At 36.1% G+C, this 14957-nt stretch overlaps 1 protein-coding gene across 1 annotated transcript in view; it reads left to right on the top strand.

Moving 5' to 3' along the window:
• TBCA (tubulin folding cofactor A) overlaps positions 1 to 12584 on the top strand; it is a gene marked incomplete at both ends in the record, with an annotated part of 66631 nt that extends 54047 nt beyond the window's left edge. The window contains 2 exons of the mRNA XM_080719041.1: positions 103 to 208; positions 12504 to 12584. Coding sequence (XP_080575167.1) covers positions 103 to 208; positions 12504 to 12584 — 187 coding nt within the window. The remainder of the gene's footprint in view (positions 1 to 102; positions 209 to 12503) is intronic.
• Between the last annotated feature and the right edge of the window lie 2373 nt (positions 12585 to 14957).

The following is a 14957-nucleotide window of genomic DNA, read 5'->3' as shown; positions in this document are numbered from 1 at the left end:
TAGTATTTTAAGTATGTCTTATATTTACATAATTTTTTGTTTGTTTTGTTTATTTCCTAGAGAAAAAGCTAATTCTCTGAAACATTTTTTGCTTATTTATAGATTGGTCAAAGAAAAAGTGATGTATGAAAAAGAAGCAAAACAGCAAGAAGAAAAGATTGAAAAAATGAAAGCTGAAGATAGTGAAAATTATGCACTTAAAAAGCAGGTAAAATGGTATCTTAAATAATAATAGCTAACATTTTTAGACTATCATACCAGCTAATGGAGTCCTTATAACAATAGATGTACTATTATATACTTCTTCACTATGAAACCTTTCTTTTAAAGATAAGGAAACTAAAACAGGTAAAATAATAGCCCAAATTCAGGTAGCTGCTAAGTGGCATAGCTGAGATTTGAACACAAGCAATCTGGCTCTGGAATCTCTACTCTTAATCATTAATGTCTACTGCCTGTCTACTGCTAAATAGTAATATAAGAATGGCCTCTTGTATTTACATATTTAAATTTAGAAATATTTTCACAAATTGAAATGAAGATCACCAAAATTATATATTATACTTCTCAGTATGTCTACTTCTGAATGTCTTGTGACAAATTTTGGTCTCCTTAGCATTGTATCCAAGGCTCTTCTTGATTCCAGCACCTACTTATCTCTAACTTTATCTCTTATCAGTTCCTACCTGAGCCTCTTAGCCTTTTATTTTCACCTGAGCATGCCCTTTCTTCTTTGCCTCAGTTTTTTTTTTTTTTTTTTTTGTGTGTGTGTGTGTGTGTGTGTGTGTTGGGGGGGTATTGGGGGTGGAACCCAGGGGCTTTTTCTACCTTCAGGCTATATTTCCAGACCTATTTTATACTTTATTTTGGAAACAGGGTCTCACTAAGTTGCTGAGAGCCTCACTAAGTATCTGTGCCTCAGATTTTTGGACATCTGGAATACTCTTACTTACTCTTTCCTGATGAATTCTTGTTCGTCCTACAAGCCTCTCTTATACCCATCTCTGCACTGAGTTAGGGTCCATCTCTTTATGCTTCCGTAACAACTTTTTGTATTCTCATAAGAGCATTTATTAAATATTCACTTTTAGCTGACACTTGTTTTATAATATTTTGAAAAAATGAAGTCAGGATTCTTTTTCACCTTTTCACTACAAAATCCATCAACCTACCCACATCTGAACCCATGATCTCTTCCTTCTTGTGATAGTGGATTATGTGCCTGAGCCATGGATATAACTATTGGTGATGTTGTCATCATTCCCTTGTCCTCATCTTAGGTTCTTCAACATCATATGACACAGATAACCTTTTTCTCCTTTTTTATTACCAGTAAGTACGTCTCAGTCTTTTTTTTTTTTTTTTTTTTTTTTTTTGGTGGTGGTGCTGGTGGTACTGGGGTTCCTGGAAACCCTTTAACCTCCGGGCTACACTCCCAGACCTATTTTATACTTTTTTAAAATTTGGCAACAGGGTCTCTTAAGCCAGCAAGGCAGGTTTCGAACCTGCGCGATCCTCCTGTCTCCACCTCGCAAGCTCGGTGATTACAAGCATGCACCACCACGCCTGGCTCAGTCTTCTTTTTTGAGCGCATATGTGTGTGTATGCTCCTGCGCACGCTCTATGCTCTCTGTCTCTGTCTCTGTCTCTCTGTCTCTCTCTCTCTCTCTCTCTCTACACACACACACACACACACACACACACACACACACACACTTTTTTTCTTTTTTTTAGCCTTTAAAGAGTTAAAGCTACAATCACTCTGTAGGTAATCTCATACTGTCCTACAGGTCTTAAACATCTTTATATGTATTTGTTTATCCACTCAACAGAATTCATTGAATACCTGCTACATGCCAAGCACTGCTATAGGTACTCTTGAAAACACAGCATTTAAAAAGACAACAAAAGCCATTTGTGGTGGCGCACACTTGTAATCCCAGCATTCGGGAGGCTGAGACCAGAGGATCACAGTTCACGGACAGCCTCAGCTACTTAGTGAGGCCCTCTGCAACTTAGTGAGACCCTGTTTCAAAATACAGAATAAAAAAGGGGGCGGGGGGCATAGCTCAGAGGTCAAATGCTTCTGGGTTCCATCCCCAGACCCGCAAAAATAAATAAATACATACATACATACATACATACATACATACATACATACATACATACCAGAATCCCTAACTCCGTGGCATTTATTCTAGTGCCACTGACTCCCAAGTTTTTATCTCTAGGCTTAGGCACTACAGATCCAGATACTCAGTTAATGGCCTACTTTATATATATGCTTGGGTGTCCAAAATAAAAATCTCGATCATTCTTCAATCCAGCCTGCCCCCTTAAAACAAAAAAACTGTTCATTCTTTGATTTCCTCCATCTCAGAAAATGATATTTCCATTATCCAGATATCTAGGCCAAATATTTGGTGGGTACTTCTTAGTACTTCTCTATTTTTCTGATAACCCCATCTATATCACGAGGCCCTAGTTTCTTTTTTTCTGATCTTGTGGTACTGGGAATTGAACCCAGACACATTCTGCCTGTGAACTACACCTCCAACCCTATTTTATTTTTTATTTTATAAGAGGATCTTGCTAAGTTGCTGAAGCTAGTTTCAAACCTGTGAGCCTACTTTCTCAGCCTCCCAAGTACTAGGATTACAGATGTGTACCACCACCCTCTGCCAGGTTCTATTTCTTTTTCCAACTATATTTGTCTCTGTGACCACCTTTCTAGTCCAATTTACTATTACCTCTTGCCTTTACTATCATAAAAGCCTCCTAGTTGGCATACCTTTGATTCTTGACCCATTCTTTTCCCCCCACAACAGCTAGATCAAGCTTTTTAAAATGTACCTCAAATCACTTTTTCCTCTACTTAAAAACTAATGTACAGCACATTTAAAATAAAATCTAGATGACAGTAGGATAAAGGAGAGTCAAAACCATCTAATATAGATTATGTCTTAAAACTTTGGTTTTCACCATGTAAATTATGATCCAAATGTTCATAACTCACTTAGCCCAGACTTAATTCAGCAAAATTAATCACTAGAGTGGATTTTCCTATAGGTAGATGCTTTCTGCACTGCAAAAGGACTAGAGCTGAAACCTCCTCTTCTTTTGGCTATGCAAGAAGAGAGTCATTTATCCTCGCAAGCTAATAGGAGAACCTGCCTTCTGTATGTGGATAGCAATTTGTGTATGTAAAGGAAATTTGTGACTATTAGTCAAAAATTGAAGGAGGGTCAGTTAACAGAGGAATAGATATAGAATGACCCAGATATATTGATCTTTATGAACTAACTGCTTTTCTGTGGGTTTATCTATGTAGTGAAATTTTTTATTCTTAAAATGATGATACATACTACTTTTGTACTTTTCTTGCTATGTCTTTGTTTTTTCACATCTATTTGGAAAGTATTACAACATAGTATATAGCTTTATTTTATCCAGGACCTTCTTGGACCCTATCAACATCTTTTCAAAGTCATGTACCTAGTGACCTCATTAGGTCTTTTTCTTTGCTGTTTTTTCATTACTAATAATGTATTTAAAAATAACCCTATAACTACCACAGTGGTGAATGCCTGTAGTCCGTACTTAGGAGGCTGAATCAGGAGGATTGCAGGTTCAAGGTCAACCTCAGCAATTTGTCAGGGTCTGCAGCAGCTTCGTGAGGCCCTGTTTCAATCATCAGTACCTTAGCTTGGAGTTAAAATACCCCTGGCTTTAATTCCTAGTGTCAAAAGAAAAAAAAAGAAAGAAAGCTCTATGTAGATAGAATGGAAACTTTAAATGTAGTTGGGGAATGAATGTTTTCTCTTTCTAAATAAAATTTTACAAATAATGTCAGATTTTACAGAACCTGTTTTTTTTTAATTTGCATTTATACATTTATCTTTCAGTAAAATTACTACTTTATAAGTAAGGATTAGCTACATACTAGTTTTATCATTGACTATATATGCACATATAAAAGGAAAAGTTATTGTTCAAAAGTCCCTTCTGTGTCCAGCCATGTTAAAGTTCTTCCTTGTCACACTGGTCATGGTTTATGACATTTGTTAGATTCATAATAGTAAACTTAGTACTTAAATTCATAACTATGTTTCATATCTAATTATTTTGCTATTGTCAACTCAAATGCAGTTTTATTCCAGAATCTCCTAGAAACTTGTCTTTAGCCCAACCTTTGCCGTGCTTTTCTTAATTTCCTTTCCTTGATTTAGTTATATTGTGGTCTTTTTTTTCTTTTTGGTACTGGGGATTGAACCCAGGGGCATTCTACCTCCTACACTCCCAACCCTATTTTTTATTCTTTATTTTGAAACAGAGTCTCACTAAGTTGTGGAGGGCTTCACTAAGTAGCTGAGGTTGGTGGCAAACCTGTGATACTCCTTTCTCAGCCTCCCAAGTACTGGGATTACAAACGTGCACCACCATACCCGGCCATTTGTATTTTTATTATATACAATGGCTACTGTGGGGACTGCTCTTCCTGATTGCCTAGGAGTTTTAAGGTCAATAATGGCTTCTTGATACTTTCTTTATCTCTTAGAAATATTAAGGAATCTAAGTGCTGTGTTTTGTAGGCTCTCTACGATCTCTGGATTTTCTCCTCTTCCGAACTTCATGCTATCCTTGGCCACTACTCACACTACCTTGGCTCTTCTCACACCCAGAACTCTTCTCCTCTGGCTTTCCTAGCTCTTCTAAACTGGCCCAATTTATAGCATACAATATGATGCTGTCTCTCAGGCCATACCAAACTTACCTGCAGTTGTTTGCCAAAAATCAGGAGAAAGTTCCTTTCTGGACTAAGTCTGATCTATTTTAAAAATGATGTAACAGGCAGAAGGTTTCAGGACCTTAAAAGGCCAAAATGCCAGTCATTTAAAGTTGTGTTCTATTACCTTTTCTTTTCTGGCTAGCACAACATTTAATATATTGCCCCAATTGATATTATCCCTCTGCTACTGATATCCCTTCTCTTTGCCTCTATCCCTAGGCCTCTCGATTAGGGATAAATACAGAGAGGTTTTACCCTCAGTAGGTGAAAATGTTCTGGGTGATTATTTTAATCTAGTCTAGAGCAGAAATGCTTGGCAGTATAACATTTAATCAGACATCTCATTTCTTCTGAGGTACAGCTCATTTTTAATTTTTCATAAGTGTTATAACACATGCTTGTACAATTTTTGGACAATTTCTCACAAAAACTTTGCAGTTATTACATGTGCAGCAATTGTGGTGAATTAAAATTTGTCTTGGGAAAGATGAACCACATTTTTGTGACTTGAGTTGTGAGTTATAATTAAATGTTTCTATCTTTTTCCTTAAAATGAAAGGCAGAATTTTGTGTGTGTGTGTGTGTGTGTGTGTGTTACTGGGGTTCCTGGAAGCCCTTCTACCTCCGGGCTACACTCCCAGACCTATTTTATATTTTTATTTGGAAACAGGGTCTCCTAAGCCAGCACGCGCGGCTGGCTTTGAACCTGTGCGATCCTCCTGCCTCCGCCTCCCAAGCACAGGGATTACAAGTGTGCACCACCACGTAGTTTATAATGTCAAACATATTTCCATATACTTACTGCTTTCTGTGTGTTCTCTTCAATGAAATATCTGTTCACATCCTTTGCCTCTTTCTGATTGCTTTGAGACCTAGAGTTGAGTTTTGAGTTTAGGGTTTTGAAACTTCTTTATATTTAAGATACATGCTCTTTAGCACATATGTGGTTTCCTTTTTTTTTTTTTTTTTTTTTTTTGCGGGTTTGGGGATGGAACCCAGGGGCATTCGACCTCTGAGCTACACCCCCTGCCCTATTTCTTATTCTTTATTTTGAAACCCGGTCTCACTGAGTTGCAGAGGGCCTCACTAAGTAGCTGAGGCTGTCCGCGAACCACGATCCTCTGGTTTCAGCCTCCCAAACACTGGGATTACCAGCGTGCGCCACCACGCCCAGCTACATATGTGGTTTTCAAATATTTCTCTGTAATTTGTCCTTTTATCCTCTGATAGAATCTTCCTCTCTACCACAGTTTCTAATTTTGAGAGCATTTCAGTTTATCAATGGAACTGATCCATTGTTTCTAAGTTGTTCATAATCATGAATATTATGATTATTGATAGCATTTCTTTATTCTCTTTTTAGTGGTTGCAGGATCCATACTAATATCTTCTAGTTTGGTACTGCTTTGGGTGACTTATGCCTTTTCACTTTACCTTTGTCTTGCTAGAGGTTGTTTTGTTTCACTAAAATAATAACAGCTATTTGTTTCATTGAATTTTTTTTTTTTTTTGCTGTTTCTAATTTTATTGATTTGGGCTCTTATTGTTAGTAATTTCATCCTTTTTGCTTGTTTTGAGTTTATTTTGCTTTTATTTTTCTATATTCATGAAATAAGAACACAGATTATTAGTTTATAGCATTTAGTATTATAAATTTTCCCCTTGGCACTGGTTTAGCTGCATCCCACAAAATTTGACTTTTTTCCCTGTCTTTTGAGAAGATTTTATACTTATATTTTTTTCAAAACTTTTTTGTTGGTCCATAGATTATTTTGAAGTATGTTGCTGTGTTTTTTGTTTGTTTGTTTGTTTTTTGTTTTGTTTTGTTTTTTTGTTTTTTTTCCAGTACTGGGGATGGAACCCAGGGACATTCTACCTCCGAGCTACACCCCCAGCCCTATTTTTTATTCTTTATTGTTAAACAGGGTCTCACTGAGTTGCAAAGGCCCTCACTAAGAGCTGAGGTTGTTCGCAAACCCAGATCCTCCCATCTCAGCCTCCCAAATGCTGGGATTACAAATGTGCACCACCATGCCCAGCCCAGCTCAAGAAATGACCTAACCAATGGAGATGCAGGATTTTTTTTTTTTTTTTTTTTTGTACTGGGGGATGAAACGCCAGGGCATTCTACCTCTGAACTACACCCCCAGCCTGATATTTTATTCAGTTACAAAGGACCTCACTAAGTAGCTGAGGCTTTCCTCAAACCACAATCCTCCCATCTCAGCCTCCTGAAAGCTAGGATTGCAAGCGTGTGCCACCACTCCTGGTTCTGCTTAATTTCTTTTCTTTTCCTTTTTTCCTCTCTCCTGGGGGTGGAACCCAGGGACATTCTATCTTTGATCTATACCCCTAGCCCTATTTTTATTCTTTATTTTGAAACAGGATCTCAGTGAGTTACAGAGGGCCTAAGTAGTAGCTGAGGCTGTCTGCAAACCGTGATCCTCCAGTCTCAGCCTCCCAAATGCTGGGATTACAGCCTCCCAGGTACTGGGATTAAAAGCATGCCCATCACACCTGATTTATTCCTTATTTTGAAACAGGATCTCATTGAGTTGCAAAGGGCCTCGCTTAGTAAACTAAGCCTGGCCGTGAACCGGAATCCTCCTGTCTCAGCCTCCCAGTTGCTGAGATTACAAGTTTGAGCCATGATGCCCGGCTGTTTAATCTTTCTAAGTAAAGATTTTTCTTCCATCTTTCTGTTATTGATTTCTAATTGTATTCCATCATAGTTAGAGAATCTACTTACTGTATATGATTTTAGTTTCTTTTTTAATGTGTTGGGATTTTTGTTTCATTTTGTTGTTTGGCTGAAGATAATAGAATATTGCAGTAAATGTTTCATGGGCACTTAAAAGTATTTGTATTCTTTTGTGTTTGTTTGTTTGTTTGTTTGTTTGTTTTGGTACTGGAGTCTCTGGAAGCCCTTCTACCTCTGGGCTGCACTCCCAGACCTATTTTTACATTTTTTAAAATTTGGAAACAGGGTCTCTTAAGCCAACGCGGCTGGCTTCGAACCTGCGCAATCCTCCTGTCTCCACCTCCCAAGTGCGGGGATTACAAGCGTCCGCCACCACGCCTGGCAAAAGTATTTGTATTCTTAAAGTCCTCCTTTCTGAGGTGAAGTATTCTATAAATGTCAGTTACAGCTTGTTGATTGATGGTATTGTCCAGTTCTTTCATATTTGTGTTGATTTTTGTCTGGTATTTGTCAGTTGTTGAAAGTGAGGTTTTGAAGTCCAGCTGTATGTATGTATGTAATCTGTTTCTTTTTTCATTCCTCCCAGTTTTTGTTTTATGTATTTTGAAGCTCTATTGTTTAGTGTATATACAATTAAGATCACTATATCTTCTTGATGAATTGACCATTTTATGATAGCATAACATTCTTTTTTCTATAATGTTTTTGTTCTGAAGTCTACTTTATCAAATATTAGCATAGCCATGTCTGCTTTTTTATATTGTTTGCATATTTTTTCATTCTTTTATTTTCTATTTGAAGTGAGTTTAAAGTTTGAAGTGAGCTTTTTTTAAGTGAGCTTCTTATAGACAGCGTATAGTTGGGTTCAATCAGTTAATCTCTGTCACTTGTTACTACAAGAGAAAGCATGTAATTGTTATTTTTCATATGTAAATCATGGCCATTACTGTATTTTTTTTTTTTTTTTTTTTGCTTTTCTGTGGCTTGGTTTTGTCAAGGCAGTATCAGATGTTTGTTTTCATGTTTATGCTCTTACACTGGATTGAAGACAGAGAACTTATCTTTTTCATCTTTATATCCCTGCACCAGCATCTTGCACACATGTAATCTTCCTTTGGTACCCGAAAGATATTGGTTTAAGTACCCTCCGTGAATACCAGAATTCAAGGATGTTTGAATCCCTTACATAAAATGCCCTAGTATTAATAAAAACTTACATATATCTTCCCATATACTTTAGATCATCTCTACATTACTTGTAATACCTAAAACAATATAAATAATCTTTATATTGTACTGCATAAGAAATAATGACAAGAAAAAAGTCTGTACATGTTCAGTTCAGGTGCATTTCCCAGTAACTTAGGAGGCTGAGATAGGAGGATCGCAGGTTCAAGGCCAGCCTCAGCTACTTAGTATTCAAAATTAAGAATTAAATATAGGGCTGGGGGCATAGCTCAGAGGTAGAATGCCCCAGGGTTGAAACCCCATTTTCACAAAATAAGTAAATATAAGCAAACAAGCACATATTTTCAACCCACCATTGATTGAATCTGCAGATACAGAATCCATTAATATACAGAAAACTAAACATAGAATAAACTTATCATAAATTGGGGTGGAATATAGAAGACTGAACTTCAGGCCTGCTTAAGTCAAAGTCCTATTTTGAAACACTAATTTAAGATTCTTACTGCACTAATAGGTGGAACAATAACGGGTGCGCATTATTTTGGATAGGATTGTTAAGATGGGATTGGTAAACTTTCATAAAATTTTTATAAAGATACATTTTGACTGATGGGTTTGAACTAATTTTTTGTATTCATCATATCCTCCTTATAGTAATTTTTATAAGGTATTCTGAAGGAATTTTATAGCAGAAACATGAAGTGTTCCTGTCACTGATATTTTATGTGTATTCAAATTAACCAAATATGAAAAAAATAATTTAGTGTCAGTGCTTACATGTCTAAGCATAGCATAATTATCTCTGAAAGTAAAGTCATAATCTAGTGTTTGAGGCTTTTTACTGTATCTTATTATTAAAAAGTCACAAGTTTAGCAGTACATTTCCACCTGAGAAAATATATGGGTAGAGAACATTCTTATATCATTTCTGGTTTCGTTTACAATATGAGCTAGGACAAAACTACTAGAGAAAGGATGAAGACACTGGGACTTATTAGAGTTTTTACTAAAGTACAGTATTACTACCATTAAATTATCTCTCCTTTTTATTTTATGTAAGCTAGATAATAAATATTCATATTGAAAGTTCAAATTTTTTACCCATTTTTCTGAAAGTATTTGACCAAACATAATATTTTTGAAGTAAATGTTAAGATCTGTGAGCGTGGTAGCATACACCTGTAGTTCCAGGTACTCGGGAAGATCAGAAATTCCAGAATCGTTTTGGCCATTAAGGAAGCTCTATCTTAAAATGAAAAGGCCTGGAGATATAATTCAGTGGTAGAGCACCTCTGGGTTCAGTTCCCAGTACCACAAAAACAAAACAAAATAAAATGGTATCTGCGTTTCATTGTTGGAATAGTTTAAGGAAATAAAGCGTACTACCACCTTGAGAAAAAAGTCTTATTTTAGGCTCGATATCTGACACTTAATTTATTGATGAGGTTCCCAGTTATTGATTTCACTTTTTTCTTTTATAATTTGATTTTTTTTTAATTCTTTATATATTCCAGATTTTAGTCCTCTGTCAGCTGCCAAGGATTTCCTCCCATTCTGTAGGTTCTCTCTTTAGACTCTTGTCAAGAGATGGGCAATAGAACTGAATAAACACTTCTCAAAAGAAGAAATACAGTTGACCAATAAATATATAAAAAATGTTCAATTTCTCTAGAAACCAGGGAAATATCAATCAAAACTACACTGAGTTTCTACCTAAAACTTCATTTAGAATGGCATTTATCAATAATACAATAACAAATGCTAATGAGAATATGGGGAAATAGGAACCCTTATGCAATATTGGTGGAATTATAAGTTAGTACAGCCACTATAAAGATCTGTTTGGAGGTTCCTAGGAATGGAACTGCTATCTGATCAATGTCTACCACTTTTTGGTATCTTTTCTAAAGAATTAAAAGCCAAAATGGTATAGTAATACATGTGTACCCATGTTTATAGCAATGTAATTTACAGTAGCCAAATTATGGAACCAACCCAGATGAATGGATAAAGAAAATGTAGTCTAAATACACAAAGGAATTTTGCTCAACCATAAAGAAGAACAAAATTCTGTTATTTGTAGGAAAATGGATGGAACTAGAGAATGTTAACGCTAAGTGAGATTAGTCAGTTTTCAAAAGTTATGGTTAATGCATTTCTCCTCGTATATGGAAGCTAGAGAGAACATAGGCGATATAAAGGACTTTAAATAATGCAGAAACACTTGTAGAGTAGTTGAAGAGGGCTAGGGGTGTGTGTGCAAAGAAGGAAAGAGTTTAAATAATACTGTGGCAATATGTGAAGGTGTTACTACCAACCTCACATATGTGGGGAGGGAGTAGGGAGAGTGGGGTGGGATGTGCAGGGGAATACACAAGGGCTGTGTGCATGTATGCCAATTACATTGAACCTCACTATGATGTCTAATTGCAATGTACTAATAAAATAATTAAAAATAAGCTTTAAGTGGCAAATGTTCCGTCCAAAAATGTCTTCTAGAAAAAATGTGTCTATTTTTAATTCTTTGGTATTTGTCTTCAAGAGAAATAGGCAAGAAGTTCAGATTCAGAGGGGTGCCACATTGGTAATTTGGTTCAAACTGCATGGGGAGCATAATCTCTCTCCTAAAATGAAGCACAAGGATAAGTAATAACTTTTTATGCATGATAAGCATCAAAAATATGAACCTGCTGGTCTTTGCTTTTCATTTTTCTTTACCTCTGTCTTTCAGTGAGAACCTCCTGCAGTGTGCACACGATGTGATCAATAACTCAATAACTTTTTTCATGCAGTAATTATCTCCCTGTGATATTATCTCAACACTGTTTTTCTTTATTACTCAAAAGATGCAGGAGATATTTATATAACCAGCTGATCCCATTTTGGATAAAGGTGCTTTGTGACAGCAGGGGAAATAGTTTATTTTAAATAGCCTTTTAAAATAAATGTTTTATGAAAAGGTTTTCCACTTAATTTTACTTACCATGAGGTGATTACCAAAAAATAAAACATAACAACAAAAACGAACTTTAGTACAAGTTCTGAAATTTGTACTTTGTATATTTTAGAGTCTGATCTAACTTCTCATACACAATTTAATTTAGATATGGAACCACTTACCATCATAATTTTTATGATTATCCTAAATCATTATATACAGTGATATAAGCTAAACACACATAAGTTCTATCATCTCTACATAACTCATCAAGATTCTCCTTATAGACAGAAATCCTACAAGAGTCCCGGATGATGATACCAGATTGCCAGCGCAGGTTAGAAGCTGCATATACTGATCTTCAGCAGATATTAGTAAGTAAAGATTTCTGTCTTATATTTAATAATATATGGAGGGCCAAAATTTTAAATATTTAACATTCATTTTGAAACAGTTGCTGAGGCTACCCTTGAGCCTGTGATTCTCCTGTCTCAGCCTTCCAACTACTAGAATTACAGGAGCACACCACTACATCCCGCCTTTTAATCTATTTTTAATAATGAACTCTTTTGTATGATGATGATATAATGACAAAATAAAAGTTAAAGTTTTATTTAAATTTTTCTGAGGTTTTTAATTACTTGATTGCTGATAGCTTTAGATGGCCAAATCGTTAACTTATTGTATGAGAATATACAGTAAAATAAAACCAAGCCTATTATTTCTTCTCTTTTCCTATAAAGAAGGAACAGAACTGTGAAGTCTATGATTATTTTGCTTTTAATTTTTGAATTGTTTACATTAATGGTTTGAATATTTTCATAAATAACCAAGTACTGAAATTTGAGAAGGATAAACCTAATTTTTATTATATTTCACTTCAGGAAACTGAAAAAGACTTGGAAGAAGCTGAAGAATATAAGGAAGCACGTTCAGTACTGGATTCCGTGAAGTTAGAAGCCTGAACCTTTTCCGTACAGGGTATATTATGCATTAAATCCTAGATTTCATTTTGCAGTTCATTGTTTGTAACCACTGCTGTGTGCTCAAGTAGTATGAGAATGTAATGCCTTTTTTGTAGTTGCATATGTTTATTTGCATATTTCAATGTGTCAAATAAATGATTTCCTCTAATAAGATTATTGATTTCATACTTTACAAAACCTTTTACCATTAAATTGTGTAAACATTTTTGACTTAATTAAAATTTGTTAGTTTCTATCTGAAGTTTAAATATCTTACTTCATAAGCATAGATTGAGTTATAACTGGTATACTCTGTTTTTAGATAAAAACTCAATTTTCAATTAATTATTTTTTATAGGCTCACATCATAATGTAGTTCAGAGCAATAGTGACAAAAATGCACAAAACATCTTGTGAGCTTCCCCCGGCCTCCCTCCCTTTCCCCAACTTGATACTGATATTGGCATTGGTGTTCTCACGTATATACATAACGTTAATGGACGTGTTTCTTCATTAATTCTCCCATCACACTCCCCTAGACCACCGCCCTCTTTTCACTTCTCCGTTATCTAATGTTTCTCTTGTATCTCAATTACTCTCTTGCTTCTACATATGAGAAAATATATGACCCTTCACTTTCTGTGACTGGCTAATCTCACTTAGCATAATATTCTCTGGGTCTATCCATTTTTCTAAAAATGACATAATTTTGTTCTTAATTGCTGAGTAGAAGTTCTTTGTGTATATATCCCATAATTTTGTAATCCATTCATCTGTTGATGGATACCTAGGCTGGTTCCATAATTTGGCTATTTTGAATTGCGCTGCTATAAACATGGATATGTATGTATCACTGTAATGTTCTGATTTCAGTCCCTTCAAAAAGATACCCAGGAGTGGTAGGAGTGGTATAGCTGATTCATATAGTGGATCCATTCTCAGTTTTCTGAGGAATTGCCACACTGACCTCCATAATAGCTGCACTAATTTGCAATCCCATGATCTTAGAGTTTTCACTGACATAATCCAAATAACTGAGCATACAATTTAAAAGAAGGAAGATTTATTTGCTCACAGTTTCTTTGGAGATTTTGGATTCAGTCCATGTGAGGCAAGTGTGTATATATCTGACACGGTCGTGGGAAGCAGAGAGAAGGAGAGCACAAGGGCTCTGTTCTTTACATCATGGAAGATGGACACAGGAGAGAGCACGCAAGGGGATTCAAGACACAAGCAAAGTCCCCAAGGCCACACCCACAGGAACCCAACCTCCAGCCACACCCTACTGGCCCTGGTCACTACCCAGGTAAATCCATTGCATGTCAGCTCTAAGATAATACATGAGCTCTTCAGGGAACATTCTGTATCTAACCATGACACCCACCAACAGTGCATAAGAGTTCCTGTTCCCCATATTCTTGCCAGCATTTTATTGTTAGACTTCTTGATGATTCCCCCCCCCTTTTTTTAAAACAGGTCTCATTGAGTTGCACAGGGCCTCACTAAGTAGCCGAGGCTGTCCACAAACCACGATCCTCCTGTCTCAGCCTCCCAAATTCTGAGATTACAAGCATGCACCACCATGCCCAGCTATGATTTCCATTCTAATTGGAGTTAGATGGAATCTCGGTGTAGTTTTGACTGGGATCTTCCTGATAACACATATTGTGCATATATGTATGTGTCACACACACACACACACACACACACACACACACACACACACACACTTCCTCTGGTATTCTGTTCCTTTTTTTTTTTTTTTTCCTTTTTTTTTGGTAGTACTGGTGATGGAGCCCAGGGGCATTCTACCTCCGAGCCACACTCCCAGCCCTATTTTTCTATTGTTTATTCTTTATTTTGAGACAGGTTTGTAAGTACCTGAGGCTGTCCGCGAACCGCAATCCTCCTGTCTCAGCCTCCTGAATGCTGGGATTACAAGTGTGTGCTATCACGCCTGACTTGATTCATTTTTTATGGTGATTGTGATCACTAAGTTGATTTCAGTGATCACTAGTTGATTTCACCCCTGTGAAAAACCCTGTTCTAATAAACAATATAAAATTATTCTATTTATGAAAATTAAATAAGTACATATATACACACAAATACATACACACCAACTTAAAGGTTATCACAGCAGTTAACTCGGGAAATGTGCAGAATTATAGATATGGCAGATATAAAACATCTTGGTAAAGTATAATCATTTGGCATTTGTAATACGCCTTCAGTCTTTGCACAAATAAAGTGGCTTCCATAAGAAAGACGGCAAACCTATCTGTATTTCTTTGTACAGTAAAAGGTGCATCATTTCTATGTAATAAAATGCATAGGACAAAGAAAGTAGAGGTAAGGTGTGGAACCAGTTAA

This window comes from Muscardinus avellanarius (genome assembly GCF_963383645.1).
Source record: "Muscardinus avellanarius genome assembly, chromosome: 1".
Classification (NCBI taxonomy): Eukaryota; Metazoa; Chordata; class Mammalia; order Rodentia; family Gliridae; genus Muscardinus; species Muscardinus avellanarius.
This window is presented reverse-complemented; position numbering and strand designations above follow the sequence as displayed.